Source organism: Osmerus mordax, chromosome 5 (genome assembly GCF_038355195.1).
Source record: "Osmerus mordax isolate fOsmMor3 chromosome 5, fOsmMor3.pri, whole genome shotgun sequence".
Taxonomy (NCBI): Eukaryota; Metazoa; Chordata; class Actinopteri; order Osmeriformes; family Osmeridae; genus Osmerus; species Osmerus mordax.
Window position 1 is genome coordinate 13929010 of NC_090054.1, and position 17669 is coordinate 13946678.

General features: G+C 43.2%; 1 protein-coding gene across 1 annotated transcript; it reads left to right on the forward strand.

Moving 5' to 3' along the window:
- The first annotated feature begins 2969 nt into the window (after window positions 1-2969).
- Window positions 2970-14925, forward strand: LOC136943652 (inhibitory synaptic factor 2A-like). Its single transcript, XM_067237055.1, has 3 exons — window positions 2970-4138; window positions 7718-7789; window positions 14742-14925. Exons 1-3 carry the CDS (start codon window positions 2970-2972, stop codon window positions 14923-14925), a joined length of 1425 nt encoding a protein of 474 aa, XP_067093156.1.
- Window positions 14926-17669: the final 2744 nt, after the last annotated feature.

Here is a 17669-nt window from a genome sequence, read left to right on the forward strand (position 1 = left end):
TATACTGGAGGAAACTTGGTCGCAGTTGTCTACCCGCATCCTATAAACAATTCTGTTTGAATTAGCATTCATTTTGGTTTTGATTGTATGCTGAGCCAACGTTACAAATTAACATAGCATGACACAGTCAGAGCATAGTTTCCTACGCTTTGAAAGACAGGATAGTTTGCTAGGAAAATCTTGCTTGACTTTTGCTTGACTTTTGCTGGCAGCAATTCCTTTCCAATAAATGAGTGATGCAGGTGACGTGTTCTTAAGACTGTCCATGACCATGTTACAAAGAATTGCTGCAATTATTTTGTTCCAACTTGTTCACCCTGAATATTTAATGACGACATATCATGTTTACCCCTACTGGGGCATGTGAAAAATTGACCTGCATTTAACCTTGCAACCTCATAAGTAAATAAAAGCTTCAATACACAGTATACCAACCATAATGAAATCAGATGTGTTGTAATCTGATTCCGTGAGGAAGCGGATCTCACTTTCCGCCGGGACAACATTCCGACAACATACCGTCAACATGCCCGTGAATAACGTCACGTGTTTGTGTCAAGGACAGTTGCCAATGACGATAGGGCTCCACACTGTGGGTGATGGCAGTGCATGCAGAGAGTACCCGTCAGGAGGCCGGGTCATTAACGAGGGGGGCTAATCTGCCACAGCGTCATCCCTTCCACATGCAACAGCAGCCTGCGTCAGTCGCTCAGCATCGTGGCGATGGTTGAAATTCCCTAACCTCCCCCAGTCAAGGCTGGAAGAGAGCCTTCACTGTGTGAGGCCCCCACTTCCAGAGGCACAATATCATGAGTCAGCATTATCAAAGACCGGCTCTCAAAGGTGGAGATATAAACGCCATATCTGCATGTGACGGACACAATCCGAGCCTCAATTATGGGGGCTCGTGGCCTCGTATCTGAGGTGCAGAGCATATAATGTTGTTTTTTTTCAAATGAGGAACCGAAGGGCAATCCGAACAGACAACATGGTCTGCCTGGGTACATAAGGAGATTTAAGAGGATTACTTTTGCAATTTTAGAGTCAATGCATTATTCATAATCCTGTGGATGGCTGGGGCCAGAGTAGGGAAGGACCTCGGGTCATTAGCAGAGATAGCTAGCTTTGAGAAGTGGAAGAGGAATGGGAGGAGGAGAAAGGGAAGAGTGATTCAGATTGGTGACATCCTGAGCTGCCTCTGAATATTCCCATATGTCACTCATTGTTTCTCCAGGAATTGTAAGGAGTTGGAGAGCCTTTCCAATATTCTTTTTGTGTGAATTACCATTTATCTGCTTTACATGGCCCTGCGTGTGTGTGAATATAAAGTATGTGAGCACTGAAAGGACTTTTTTTGTGGATGTGATTACCGTTTCAGTGGTGTGAGATTGTTATTTCCTGGTGTGAAATAATATGATCCCATGTGAATCGGCCTTGAAGCAATGGAAATCTCATATCCACACAAGCTTCAGACAAACAATTTTCAGGCTGAAATCAGAATTTATACCACACTTTCCTGCTGTCCACCCAATATAAACCATCTGCAACAGTAATCCCTCCATCTTTTGGAACTAAAACCTATAAAACCACACCACAACACAACATCCACCCCCACAACACCTTGAGCCATGACCTTCTTGCATAAATTCATATTAACAAGTCGGTGAACTTAATTCCTTTTATCTGAAACTCAAACGCAGTTCACAAGTGCCGATGATCCGAAACTGTGGAATAAGAAGTCCCTGACTCTTCCTGCCAACCATCCAGAGACACAGAGGTCAGAGTAGCCAGCATGCAAGGTGAAACACGTGGCAAAAATGCCCAACGTACTCCACCGGCCTGCTTTATCACTCCTTGTCCACTGCTGTCTGAATATTGTGGTAGAGAGAGGAGCATCGCCTTTGGTATACTGACAAAAGGCTATCTTTATAGGGGTGGCAATAGTGCATTGGTGCTCTGTTCTATTATGCGGGTGGCAAAGGATGATACTGAGGAGCCAAGGAGGCAAAGTCACAGCAAGTGTGCAAAGTACTATATAAATACAGATGGCTGGAAAAAATCCAAACAGCTGTGTAAATATGTTCCCCTACTTAATTATACTGTACTGTATGCGTCACTTCAAATTAAGGCCTTGTGCGTTACATTTGGCTGCTCTGATACCTGCATTTTATGTCATATGTTCATCTCAGGATATAAGGCTTGGCAATTTCGGAAAACATCAAATTGATACAGATTTATTATAATAAGACTTGTCCTCCTGCATGTTTTGTGGGGGAGAGAAGTCCATCAAGTTGCGTTTGTAATCAAGATTGGGCGAGGCAGCCCAACAGTCGTTGTGATGGATTAACGTCTAAGAATGAATGAAGAATGAATAAAGTAAGGATGCCAAGAACAGCCTGACTTTGTGTATTCATAAATTATACATGTTGGTGTATTTCTTCACATTATGTCTTATGAAAACGACGAACAAGTTGCCTTTGATGTCTTGATGCTTCATTTCCATACACTGGCTTTCATGCATTCAAATACTGTCCAGTCCATGCATTAGTTAACAAATAGCTTACAAAGACTATCAATGTCACAGTGATGACAAGTCAGTCATTATTCATTGTTGTACACCGTAGGGATCAAACCATGAGCTCTACCTTGCAGACCAAGATGGTGTCTTTGAGGTCTGGTAATGCTTTATCACAGAAAGATCTCAAGCGACTTGTGCTATTATTACATTTAGCTTACCTCACCATTTTTTAAATGAAAAGCTTTTTTGCATACGTCATTCGCAATAGCAAACATAATCGAGTGCCGAAAAATAGCATAATGGGCAGGATGCTAGACGTGATGTCACACCAAAAAATTGACCATCTGCTCCCTGTCTCTGTCTTTATTTAACGCTACAGAAGTGAGATTCCACCTTCCCACATGACACCGACTGACTCTTTCTCTCTCTGCGCCCTCTCTTCCCAGGAACCATGGTGAGTAGGGAGGCCAGCAGCAAAAGCGTGGCTCTCTCCAACTCAGAGTCGGACTCGGACACAGGCCCTTCCCACGGTCCCGAGGAGGAGTCAGGCAGGCCCCGGGTGAAGAAGAGGAACAAGGCCCTCCAGGTCCGCTTCAAGGACATCTGCGAGGCCCAGAAAGAGCAGCGAGCGGCGGGGAAGGGTTCCCGCTCCATTTCCTGCAAGGTGACGTGCAGGAAGTACATGACCATGCCTGCGCGGCGTTCCATCCCCAACGTGACCAAGAGCACGGGCGTGCAGACCTCGCCGGACCTGACCAAACACTACCAAACGTTTCCCTTTGAGCGAAAGAAGGGCCACACGATCAAACACACCGCCTTGGTGGAGAACCACAAAGGGCAGAACAATGGGTTCCTGAGTGACATTAAAGGGCCCGTAGAAGGGGAGGAGGGAGGGAGTTTGGCCGCGTCATCCCGTTGTGGGGGGAAAATTGTGGGGCAGACCAAAGCGCTGCTTCACCACACGGACAACAGCAGTGGGCCTGAGGATCTGCTCTCTGGCGCCAACTGCATGGACGGGCTGACCTGTCCGGGTCCCTCGCACATCCCCGCTGGGCCAGGGGGCGTTTCCAGAACCCCTGCTGATCCCAAGGCGGAAGCCGAGTACCAGGTCTGTGGCACCAGGACCAAACACAAAGGATTATCCAAAGACACACTGGACTTGAAAGACGGCACCTCCTCCAAACGCCAGCTGGTCAACTGTGAGGTTTCCCCTCAGGACACGAGGTCAAAGACCCTAGGTCCCGTGGCGTGGAACTCCTTAACACGTGTGGATTGTATAGGGAGCCCGTCGGGGAGGTACAAACGCAAGAAGGCCACGCAGTTAAACGGACAGCACTCCCAAACGCTGCCCCACAGCGCCGGGTGTTCTTCTCAGGCTCCGCCTCAGGGCAGTGCAGGGCATGTATCATCCTCCGGCCAGCCTCAGCAGAGTGCGGGGGGTCAGAGATGCCCCTCAGGGCAGCTGGGACCCTGCGGGCAGGTGGTGCCCTCACCTGGGGATGGAGAGATTAAAGCACAGCTGCAGGCCATGGAGACTCTGATCAGCTCCAGCCAGGAGACCATCAAGGTCTTACTGGGGGTCATCCAGGAGCTGGAGAAGGGAGAAGCCCAGAGAGAAGGGTGAGAAGGCCGTGGAGTTTTATCTTTGTTAATGATGACCCACGTATGTGTGACAGGAGCTGGTTAATAGGTCTACATGTCGGCAAAATGCGCTGGGAGACCCCAATTTCTTTTTTCCACTACATTCCTTTTTTTTATATTACAAAAGTGATGAAAAGGTAATAAACATAATAAACACAATTTTGGGGATGAATACTCATAGTCACGTCGGGAATGTAAGCTTGTTAAGGCATGTTTACTTGTTTGGATTTTTCTGGGGGAATTTTTTCTCTGCTAGTTTATTTAAAGTGTGCCGATGTTAAAATAAGCATTTTGAGATTCAATGAATGATACAACAAGCTTACAATCTGCACTTTCTTAATATGTAAAACTGGAAAATAACCTTGCACAATTTACCAGCTCCTGTCACATATTTGACATTTGGCTTCTGGCAGTGTTGGCGCTGAGTTGATCTTAGTCTTAAAATATTGAGACTCAGTATGGGGGCAGAATTGAACTGAATGCACAGTAAACATTGTCGTTGACTGCATAATCTGATCACATGAGCAGGGGAGTATAACTGCTCATAAACTGTGCACTAGGAAATAGCCACATGCTCCTATATATTTATCTGAGGCCAAGAACATTAACAAGTCTTAACAAATGGATGGGACTTGAAAAGCTGTCTGTACCCAAAACCCAGAGCGGCACAAAAGCATATTGCATTTAATTCTCCTCCCCAGACACCCGAGAACAAGACACCTCCAGTGTCATCTCACAGGAACTTGCTTAGGGCCAATTAGCAGCGGCTCATAAAGCCAAGCCTTTCATCTGTACTTAAGTTTGCTTCTCTATGGCACCTTCACTCTGCTCCGTCACTATTATTAGTCCTGCATACAGCGGACCTGCATGGCCCACTGCAGAACCACCCCTCCCTCCCTCCCACACACACGCACACACACCCTGTTCCCTCAAACCCCAATCTCTCTCGACCCCAACAAAAATATATCTCTCCCTCCTTTCCCTCACTCCTTACCTTCCTCCATCTCTTCCGGCCACTCAGACAGCTTTCTTCAAAGCCCAGGTCCCAGACTCCGAGTGCAAATAACAGGACAGCATCTAAAAGCCGTCCTACTCCCAACGGGGAGAAAGGCAGCATCATGGCTGTGGGTTTGTCAGCTGAAAGCACTGCTTTTAGACCACAAACTCCTGTGTTGACAAGAAGGGCTTCATCCATGTTCTCCCAGTGGACCGCAGACAGACGCAGACCGACAAGTTAACATAGGGACACGATTCTGGCAACTCGCTTAGATGACGCTATGAAACTGCAATAAGTACTGCGTGCTTAGAAACGTTGATCAAGTGCACATTTCTTAATCTGTGCAGTCGAGAGGCTGTTCAACTTTGACATTTAGAACGGGGCAATTTGAAAAAAACAGTTTCGCTACCCCAATCACACACTCCTTGCCAGGGACACAGCATTAAAAACATAGACCTCCAAACTGTTTGTTTACTATCAATTGCATGCTCATTATAATCTAATTGACTTTGGTTTTAAACTGCATCAGCAGCAGAATTGTGTTATGGAACAATGTTCAAGGCTCTTCTCATTATACTGTATCAAAGCTTGAGGCTATTTTGGATGTCAACAGTAAATCAGACACTGATGGGGGTTTTAAGGACTTTCTAAGGAGTTTAGAGAGCGTACACTGTGCTGACAAGGGACACACTTGGGGTGTCGTACAGTCTACTGATAATAATGGACAATAGCTAAGAAATGACTTTTGCCATTGGTGTTTTAAAATCCACACTCTCAATTCCAAATTGATATCAAATGAATATTTATGGCTTCTGAGTTCTGTAACAAAGTTTCCTAAAAGACTGTTGCATTGGACACCATGAAAACGGATCAGAAATGTCTGCAGGTTGTCTTAGAAATGCTGACATTACGACTGTGTGCTGTGTGTGTGAGGTGGGGGGGGTCTGGTGTTTGTGTGGGTATGTGCATTGTTGACTATCTTTCAAACACACAGGATAATCCGACCTAACCTGACCCAACCTTGTTACGGAAATTGATGGAGCGAAGAGCCACATCTATTCCCCCGTGCAAGCAGACAGACAGGCTAACAGAGGCAAGGTATTTAGACAGGCACTCATGCAGGCAGGCCAGCAAGGATGTCTTCAGAGTAACGGCAGACAGACAGGCAGGAGAAGCAGGGAGCCAGAAAGTCATGGTAGGGAGTGATGATAAGGACAGGGCATCTCCCAGGACAGCTGACGTGAGCAAACAAACAACACGGATCTGAGCCAGTGCCAACAAACAACCTCACAGCGCACAGAGTGACTTTTAGAGGCACGGCTTCGAGAATTACTTTATTACTTCCCCCCTTGACAGAGCTTGGAGAAACCATAGCTTGTACTGCAGAACAGTGGCACTCCACGGAATTGACTTCTTCTCCTCCGAATTGGGTAGTTTACGAAAGCAATCACTTTGACGGTAATGAATATCCAATTTACAACCATTCCCATTTTTCATCTGTTTATGACCAGAAGTGCCAAATGATCAATTATTAATATTCAACATGTTAAAGGAATCTCCATTTGTTTTGGCCTTTACTTGGCCTTTTTAGGGTAGGGAAATGGATGAACCGAGTGACCTTGAAACCTCATTAGCATTTCAGGTTGGTCCTCAGGTCTGTCTCTCTCTGTCTACGAGGCCACCTCTTAGGGTCACCCCTCCCGTCATCATCCATCAGGCTCATCTGACAGCAAGCGATTACATTTCCTAGTAGCACCCCAGGTCCCCTCTACTTGACGCTTATATTGCACACACACACACACACACACGAGCACACATGCACACAATTATACAGTATGGCTGCCAGTAAGGTACAGGAGGTGATCGACGGAAGCTATTAAGCCTGGGATAGATTTATATAGACGTCCTCCCATTTCCGTGCTTTTCCACGCTCACGTCCTCTACGCTGGTCCTTGTTAATGCCTCAGGGGAAATGTGGATCCTCCAAATGTGGGGGATCCACCATGTAAATAATCCCAACCCTCGTTCAGTATAGGCCTTGAGGCACTGGGCATGTCATAAACAACATACTGTGGGTAACATTTGTCATCTTGATTGTGTTCTCTAAATCTCATTATTTTTTTTAATAAATTGGGTTGAAAGTACACAGGGGAAAACAAAGCATGCAGTACAGTAAATCTTTATCGATTTTTCATTAGACATGATTTATGTTACATTTAGACGCTACTTGCCGGTTTATAGAATAGAGATGGTGAAGCACATTTGTATACAAAGGCTAAAACGAGATAATCCTTTTACTTTAAATTAGCTTGTCTTTTACCTGATTAAACTAATCGAGGAAGAACGTAGTAGTGAGGATGCCACTAAATGAAGATGAATCAACGAAGCATAGGCAAACAACTTAAGCCTTTAGTGGATATTGGAATCAAGACAGACAAAACTCTGCCTGTTCCATGATCTACATCTATAATCTACCAACTGAGTGATGTTGAGGTTGTGAATTTGAACACACAGTAGACTAACCCTAAAGAATCATCTGGCTTTCTCTTCCCCATCCACAGGCTTTCATACAGGACAGGACAGGACACCGCCAACTGTGACACGTGTCGAAACAGTGCTTGCATCATCTATAGGTTGGTTTCCCCTTCCATACATTTTGCTAACTGCTTCAAAAAAAATGCTAATGGCTGTCACTGTACAAACAAGTATCACCGTACACTGTATAATTGGCTGGTGAAGAATTTAGTAGCTGTTCATGGCTGTTGTAAAATAGATAATGATACAGTAACTCATCCGACAGTGTCCACCTCAGTCTGAGGAGTCAATACACTCCAGGTTATTTATGCCTGAGATCAATAGTTTGATCAATATTGTATGTCAGGTCAGTAGTTACAACAAATAGGCTACTCCGTGACAGTCTAAACTGTAATTTCAGTTCTGTGAATTTGTAATGTAGGCCTAATCGATCAAAAAATGAATAAGGACATGAGCAAAATCTGTAAAAAGCTCATTATTTTGTGAATATCTCGACGCAGGTGGTGCAAACATGTAACATTGTCACGGTGGTGGGTAATACAATAAATAAAGCAAATTTCTCCTGTACAATTGTGAGGAGCTCTGGGTGGAGGAGTTCCTAAGAGGAGCAGCAGAAAGAAGCAATCAAACACAGCAGAGAGAAATGAATTAGTCTGGAGAGGAAAATACAATTGAGTCTCCAGAAGAGCAGCTGGGAACCAGCCACAATATCCAGTCAGTAAGCGTTAACTCTCCAAGCGCCCGCCAATAAAGGCTGCAGCCATCTACTCCATAGCCATGGTTACTCAACTTAACTTTTGAGTCCATTTCAGCCCCCGTGACAAACAACTCCATTTTGGTTAATACCCACTGTTGTCACTCTGGCACACACTCATAAATGTTCAGGTTCCCTCTCATCCTGAGTCAGACAGAGCGAGAGGTGGGAATGGCTCCGAGGCAGGTGGCAAATCCACTCCATCTGTGACTCCCGTGTCATCTGTCACCTCCAGCCAGAGGTCTCTGCTCCGCTGCTTGGACCCTCCTGTCAAATTGTTTCCAGATACGTCAGACAGCGCAGTACCCCAGTCACACAGACAGGGGCGCAGATGGTGGTGGTTTTTACAAAGCAAAAAATGCTAAACAGTGTGAATAGACTTAAATACTACACACTGTAAAGCCAGCCTGTGTTCAATGCAATGATGCGAGGATGATAGTTTGGCACTTGCCTGAAATGATCAGGATGCAATGCAAAGTAAGAGCTGCACTTGCTGGACTGGAGGTCAGGAGAAGCCGAGTCTAAATGCACAGGAAGTTAAACCATCACCTCAAATTACACAAAATGCCTTATCGAGCAAAGTTGTATAAGCTAAAAAGTTGAGACCTTTTGCTCCAAGCCCCCCCTCCTCCCTCCCACACACACACACACTTCAAAAATCTCTCCTCTAAGACAAGGAGGGTTCAATCTCATTTCCCCTTGGTATAAAGAATAGAAACACAGGACTTTCCTTTCTTGCATATTCTACTTCACATTATTCATAAATAATATATATAGTGCAGAAAGAAGAAGGAAACTGTATTTCCCCAAAGAAATTAAAGATCACAAAATACACTATTGTTCAGAGCCAGAGATTGAATTGGACATGCTCACTGTAACAAAACAGTTTGGATTATTGCGTATTTTTACAGACTGTTTATCTTTTCAATGCAATCTGACTGAGTCTGACTACATTCGAAATTGGCCTCAAGCAGGTTTCACCGCCTAAAGGAAGTCGTATATAAGGATTGCATTGAAAGGTTTTGCCCAGTCCGTAAAAATTGTAGATTATTTGACCAGTAACACCAACCGCGCCCTAATCCCTCAATTAGAAAGTTAATCTCCATTGTAACCTCTGCAACCCAGCTATTGACCTATTCAGACAATATATAGCATTCACCCAAACCTCTAGCTGTGTGTGCATGTGTCTGTAGAATACCATTTGTCAATTATCAATCATCAATAGTTTGTAACTATGTACAGTACATCCATAATAGAAGAGCCATCATAAGAAATAGACCTGTGGTGATGATCACAGTGATAGTCTTATGTAGTCATAAAAGCAGCCAATGATTTCCTGCTGTTGTGGGTAGTTAAGGATTTTTCAAGCATGAAAGAAGATTTTATAAAGCAACCAGACAACATCTAATGTACTGTGTACATGATCGCTGTCTTCGTTTTCCTTCATGTCAGATACCGTGTCATCTAATTGCTTTAATACGTGTGACCAGCTGTGCAATTCCTTGGTGATTCGGTGATTCATATGTAATAAAATCAAATAAAAAGGGATACTTTTTTTTGCTAGATAGTGTCCATTTCAGTCATGTACATAAATGCTGATGTCATGCTCGGTTGAACCACCACGTTGGTGTCAATGCATTGCAATGAAAACTATTTAGAATGGCATGCTGCTCTGAAACTGATGTGGGACTAACAAGGTTTTGGTTATTCCATGATTTAGAGAGAGAAAACATTTATTTGTAAAAAAAAAAAAAAACTAATACAAAACAGAGAAAACAAGGGCTATCACTTGCTCTCATCAGAGTTCAAATAATCCAAACGGCTAAGTGCCTGCAACCCAACTGCTTAAAATGACTCCATGTGGGAATGTCATAAATTGGCAGAGGAAATGCAAATAAGTCTTTGTGGACCATCCACAAAGGAGAAGATTATCATTTCATCAGTGCTCTGTATCATCAAATGGCTTTTTCAGCTCATCTTGCCTGAATTGTGTGCCTCAGTCTGATTTTGAACTGTCCTTGAATAGAGCGTACCAAAACTTGGCAAGCAAGACGGCAATTTATCAAGACGCTATGCATTCCTGCCAAAGCAAGGGTTGTAAATATAGCTAAAACTTAGCAAATTGTTGTATTTTGTATTACTCTGCAAAGGCCTCACTAAAAGTGAATACTTAGTTTACAGTGAGGTCTATGCAAAAAGTGTATAGCTTTTCGTGTTGGTCCAATGGTTTATATCTAATGAGATCTTTAATTTTGTCTCGTGATGCATGGTTTCCCCTCGACATACAGTAGGGCCTGTATTCTTCCCCAGGACATATGAAGACAAATGAATCTGCAGACTTACCCGCAGAGTACAGTATGTACAGTACACCTACAGCCATACACACAAGGTCTTGTCCCACAGGTCATTGTTTTATCATCCCTACACCTCTGCAAGGCCTGTGATGGTGAGTCAAACTGCTGATGGGGCAGCAATAATCACCTTGCTGGGCACTCCACTCTGTGGCTCGCCTTAATGAGCTGGCCCGGGTACAGTACAGTGAGCGTTTTTGGCCAAAAAAACCTTAAGAACAGAGCAAGTCAGAACCAAAAGGCCAATTATTCCTCAAACTAAGACAGTAACTGCTCATTGCCAAGATTTGCAGCCGCTAAAATGCGGGGCCTTTCAATGCAGAGTGGCGCGACAGCTCCAATAAGACCGATAAATCCAGGGCCCGGGGTTCCAGACAGCGGCCAAGCCCCAATAAGGTACTCAATCTACGGGCCATACCAAGTGTCCAACTATCCCTCCCTCCATGCTCCCTCCCCCCACTTCCACACCCCTAGCACCACCAACCCCTCCTTCGGCCCCACCCCCCTATATACTGCAGCATCTCATGCGTCACTGCAACCAATACAAACAAGACACAAACAGGGCGGGGAGGGAGAGGGTAAGGGAGAGGAGGGACGCATAGATGGCAGGGGGCATAAACAACCACGACGGTATTGATCCCCCACCCTCTCCTTACCAGAACTGTCGTGGAAGTTTTTGAGAGAATCGAGCATGGGGAATATAAGGGCATGTCAATGGAGGTGGGCACCAAGTAAAAAAAAAAAAGAAGGCTTGTCATACTGTAGCTACAGAACCCTGAGCAATTTATGCTCCTGCTGAGGATACGATGCTAGCCTTCAACTACTGTAGCCTTCTGTAGCTTTGCTGCAGCATAAACTGTGAACGTTGTGTGACCCCAAAGTTAGTATGCAGAAGGTTATGCTGAGTAAATGACATACCTCTGGTTTGAAAGTGAAATGCCTCTGTTTGTTATCTCACAACACTGTCACCAACAGCAGTTAGTGAGAGAATGTACTGGGGTGAGAATGCCTAGCAACTGACATGGCTATGGCTCTGCACTGTATGACCGAGAACAGCAAGATACTGTAACAGCACTATATAGGGTCTCCTGAGGTGTTTCATTCGATTTGGAGCTGATAATGACTGTAGAGAAACGTGATAATCAAATTGAATGAAAGATGAGTTCAGTAGTGATGTTGTGTAATGACTGTTATGAGAAGCTAGGTGGTAATTAACTTGTGTGCCCCATGCTGAGTCTGCAGAGCTTTGGGTGTTTCAGTGAATAATTGTTTATAAAGCTCAGGTGGTTTTTTGTGTTTATTAATCAACTGTTTGATTGTGATTGTAAATTGCTCCTGATAAAAATAAAATCCAAGCCAAATTTACTTTTATAAAGTTGAGGACGCCGTAGCCAATAAAGTACAATATTATCAAGTTCAGTAATTTACATTTACATTTAGTCATTTAGCAGACGCTCTTATCCAGAGCGACTTACAGTAAGTACAGGGACATTCCCCCGAGGCAAGTAGGGTGAAGTGCCTTGCCCAAGGACACAACGTCATTTGGCACGGCTGGGAATCGAACTGGCAACCTTCATATTACTAGCCCGACTCCCTCACTGCTCAGCCATCTGACTCCCATAAAGTGGACGATCTCACCTACATTTACATTTAGTCATTTAGCAGACGCTCTTATCCAGAGCGACTTACAGTAAGTACAGGGACATTCCCCCCGAAGCAAGTAGGGTGAAGTTCCTTGCACAATGACACAAGGTCATTTGGCACGGCTGGGAATCGAACTGGCAACCTTCAGATTTCAATGAAAAAATCTTCTCCTAAGGATTGTTCCTGTAGTACTTAATTGTCATTTACAAGGAAAGGCAAAAAGGAAATTTGCAGTATTCTGTACAACTTACTGTGTTATATTCTTAACGCAGCAATGACAACAACAAGATGAATCTTGTCCACAAGAATCCACCAATGAGGAAACGGTAGAGAAGAAAAACAGGTATACAATAGAAGGGGAAGACAGGGTTTGAGAGATAGCCCACCGCCAACAGCTCCCTTCCAAAAGAGGCCATCATTGAGTGTTGTAGGTCCCACCAGGACCCCAGGTAAACAATCAGCTAACCACAGATCATAGAAGCAGGTTCTCTTAAAGCACAACAAAACTGCATCTGAAAGCCTGAGGCAGACTCCCACATCTCATCCTGTTTACATGGAGATGATCTCAGATCTGGTTCCTTTATTTACTGTGCTCCAGAACCAGCTCCCCATGGCTTCTCTGTGTAGTACACTGGGGGCCCATGGCTTCCCACTGAGTCAATTGTCCACAGCACACAGTAATTGCAGCCCTTCGCCAAGTGATTAATTGCTTAATAAGTGCCAAGACCATTCCGTAGTGTGCTGTGCTGTGGTGTTCTGCTCTGCTCTCTGTGAATTGGCATCTGGCTGAGCTGAGAGATGCTGAACTTTCAAAACCCTTCTGAAAATATTGGGGAATAAGGGAATGTTCTGAATATATGAAGCAGTTAGGAGTTTGTTTCAAACTTATTTTCAGTCGGCCTCTGAAATTGCTAGAAGGAAAAATTGTTTTGGAATGTGCTGCTTTTAGGTGATATGAAATTTAAACCGAGTAGTGGACTCTGTGATATTCTATATGTACTGTCACATTGAACGTTTTACAGGGATTTGTGTCAAGACTGCATTCACATCTTCTAAAATGCATGGATTGACCAACAAGTCAATTTTGGCAATCACATTTTTTGTCTGGATGTTTTTAATCGAGTTCCATTGTGAACTGAAACTTCTCTTTGGTGTCCAGACAGTTTTTCAAAAAGCATTATGTCACTTTCAGTTGAATATCTTCTTTATAAACCTACTTGGCCTGCCCAGGAAGGCTGCTGTATGACTGTGCAGCAGAAGTATGCCACTCCAAATCATATAATTTTATCAAGGATGTGAATAGTTTAATAAAACGATAAAGTAAAAAAAAAAAAAAGATTTCAATAACGATTGTCCTTTTTTAGACCACTCCGTGGTTTGCCCAGTCAAAAGGTTATATTAATGCACTATCTTTAGATAATTTGTTTGTACATTGCAGGCGGATGACATACAATGATTAATATTTGTGCTCAATTGCAAGCCAGTATACTTTCCATATTTACTACCCAGCTACCCAGACTGAACTGGATCAATATCCATAAAAGGAGAGTATGGCTGTAGCACATAATGTATAATAATACATTTCTTCTCCTCTTACTGTATAATATAAAGCGGCATATCCCCCTCTGCTTTGGCTCTCAATGATTTCATTTGGTCGGGATTAAACCCTGTGCTCCTCCCAGTCCTGAGAGATTTAATCTGAGAGTTCAAGCTTCATGTCCCAGCAGACACACGGTAGCCAACTAGGGATTACCCTAGCAGTGAGGAAGTATGACGTCATCAGGATCCCGACTATCTCCACATCAAGGCAGTGTTAACATAGGACAATGCCTAAAATGTGTCCACATTTGGTATACATGTCATATACATGCCTTGCCTGTGGAGATATACCGTTTTTGAACAATGTCACCTGGCCTCTAGTCACTGACCTGGATTACTAAGGGACCAAACATTTGATATCAACATTATAGGCAAACAATCTGGTAAAATATCAACTATAGCTAACCTTTGAGAGGACCTAATGCACCACATTATGTGGAGCCATGTTTTTGCATTGATTGTTTGTGAAAAATGTGTCAGTCACAATGAAAATAGTAAAGTCGATCTAAAACATTCAATGAAGAGCATGACATTAAAGCATTTAAATACTGGTAATCAACAACAACAAAAAAGAGAGAAAACATGAATATGTTAAATACATCTGACACTAAAACCCTGTCATGGTCGCCCTATGTAGAGTACAGTACAACATCAAAGAAACAGTGAAGCATGCTGGTAACTTTTCCATGGTGTCTGTTGCAGTGTGGAGCTGGACTTTAAGCAGCAAGAGGATAAGCTGCAGCCGCTGATGAAGAGACTGTGCCCAATGGATCACCCACAATGCCCTGCTCTGCCTTACCCCCACGAGGTGTTCACCTCCACCCCAAAACGCAAGTCCAAGACTGAGTCCAAAAAGCATGCCCGCTGGAAACTCTGGTTTCTTTAAAGAACTTGTCTGGCTTTGGAATGGCCTTACGGGTCTGTTTTACCTGTCTGGCCCTCCACTGGCAAGTCCGAAAGAAGATTTTCCACTCCAGAGGACAGATAGCCACAGCAACCATGGGATTCTGGGATTGAACTATAATGGGAGTCTTCTCTGTGAGAGAAAAAAACAATATTTTGTTCATGATGGTTTAGTGCCTGCCAAACCTTCCATTTATGGCTTAATGTGCCAGAGACGATTGACTTACGCAGGCTAGAAGTTTGCAGAACAAGGTGAGACCGGGTATGTTTGTGTCCTCTTTTTCGAAAATGGATGTTTATTTATTTATTGAGAAAATGTACCTCTCAGTTTTTTTATTTATGATTTAACATTTTCCAAAGACATACTTCTGGTCTCTCTTTCCCCAGAGACACCAGTCTTTGAATAGAAGAGGAATCGCCATGTGAAAAGCCTGTTCTCTCAGAAGCTTCCTAAGCTGTACATCAGCCCCTCGGCACAGCACAAACATTTGGATACTGAGAGTGACATGGATAGAGGACTAACAAAGTACACGACATGCCTGAAAACCTCACTTATTCTCTCTCTCTCTCACTCTATCTCTCTCTCTTTCCCTTTTTCTTTTGTTTGTTGTTTCGCTCTCACACACTCTCTCACTGTCAACCTCATGTGCTGACACACAATTCAGGAATACAAAAAAAAAATATGAATACCTGGAATGATCGCCCTCTCTAAATATAGAAGCAATGTTTTGTTATAGTATATCCAATTAGGTTTAGGATTCCATGTCTTCAAGCATATCCAGTCGCTAGTAATGCAGAAAACATGTATTTTTGGATTCGAGTCATAGATTTATGTATAAATATTGAGGAGTAATTACTGATGTTTTACACTCTTAGGATTCATGCTATTGTATCAAGCAGGCAGATGAATATTTTCTACAAAATTCCATCAAGTAAAAGCTTATTTTGGATTCATCACTAGTTGCCCAGTTCAAGTTATCATTCCCCAGCAAACAGGCCAAGCCCAGCTTACTCTTTCACTCCCACCCACAGTAAGGATGTGTATTGTAAAGAACACCTATTATTTGTAGCCTGGCATTGGCAGACTAATTTTTAAATGCGTATTAGTCTGGAACCCCTCAGTTCATTTTGGATTTCCGAGGGGCATTATTAAAGCGTGCAGACCAAATTGCTTCTGGACACAATTGTATTGTGGATAGATACAACCAGAGCAAGGATTTTATTTTCCAGAATGCCTCAACATCGCTCCTCTGTTAGCCTGGCATCACCAGACCAGGGAGGGAAATTTGTTTAATAAGAGGGTGGCCAGACCTAGCCTGGGAACCAGATCAATTTGTGAGCTGTTGGTTTATTTGCTCTGGGAGAGGAGTATGGTCACCCTCCTCTAAAAAATGTTTTCCCCCCGGCATAAAAAGTGCCGGGCCAATCACAAGCGTTTATCTGATATGTGAGGGTTTAAAATGATGAATGGACAGAGTAGTGACATTGAGGCATTTTCTTAACCAAAGCGAAATTCTATACAATTGCGTCCAGAGGCATTTTACATTTACATTTAGTCATTTAGCAGACGCTCTTATCCAGAGCGACTTACAGTAAGTACAGGGACATTCCCCCGAGGTAAGTAGGGTGAAGTGCCTTGCCCATGACACAACGTCATTTTGCACGGCCGGGAATCGAACTGGCAACCTTCAGATTACTAGCCCGATTCCCTAACCGCTCAAACACCTGATTCTCTCCCTGACTCTGATTTTGGCCTCTGCTATTGACAATTGTCATTAGATATCAAAAATGAAGGTTCAAGACTAATACACATTTATGAATTGGTCTGCCAGAAAAAATAAAAGCTTGTTTTTTTTAGCTCATTCATCTGGTTTCCAGGCTACTCCTTGGTACAGTTATCATATTAAACCTGCCCCTATTCAGATCAACTGTTGTGATTGGCCCAACCAGATCCCAGTCTGATGTAAATCGACTTGAATAGGAGGGTGGACAGGCCAATCAAGCAGAGAAAATAAAACATGAGCTTGAAGATTTGTCTGGTTCCCATGTATTTGTTTAGTATCGTTATTGGGATCAACTCCCTAGTCCATTATTACACAGCTTACGTTAATTCTATAATGATATGGTTCCTGAAATTCTGAATGACATACATAGAACTGATAATCTAACAACTTGAAAAGCATCTGTGTGATTTGATTTGATGATTAAACCTCCCACCATAAAAGACATTGTAGGCAGTCCATCCATGCACTGAATTTGCAAGACTCCAGAAGGGCTATTGCATTGATTTAGGCATAAATCACAATACTGTATGTGATTAGTTAGTTAATTTTGCCCATACAGAGAAACAGCAACTGTAGCAGTATAACTAAAACAGCATCAATGGTGGCCACAAAATGCGTGTCATAGTAGTAAATAAAGTTCTGTATAGATTTGTTATATTTACGTTTCAAGTATAATGTGATATAAAAAAGACCTTCTCTTGTTGAGCTGGTCCATCATTTTAATGCAGGGTTTGTAGTCCTATTACACACTGTAACTTAGCGGGCTGAAGGACAAACACAGACTTTACCTTGAGGAAGTGCAATTCATTGATAATGTGCATATTATGAATTTTGTACCATTTTTACTTCACAAGTAAAGCATTCTCAATTGAAAATATGTGTCTGTATTTGTTGTAGCTATTGTTGTACAACAATAGCTAATCAAACCATACTTACTCAGTTG

Bases quoted from the DNA above. Each gene is read 5' to 3' on its own strand.
- LOC136943652 (XM_067237055.1), top strand. From the start codon at position 2,970: ATGGTGAGTAGGGAGGCCAGCAGCAAAAGCGTGGCTCTCTCCAACTCA. The intron at 4,139-7,717 runs GTGAGAAGGCCG...CCCCATCCACAG, and splicing joins GGAGAAGCCCAGAGAGAAGG to GCTTTCATACAGGACAGGAC. The intron at 7,790-14,741 runs GTTGGTTTCCCC...TGTCTGTTGCAG, and splicing joins AGTGCTTGCATCATCTATAG to TGTGGAGCTGGACTTTAAGC.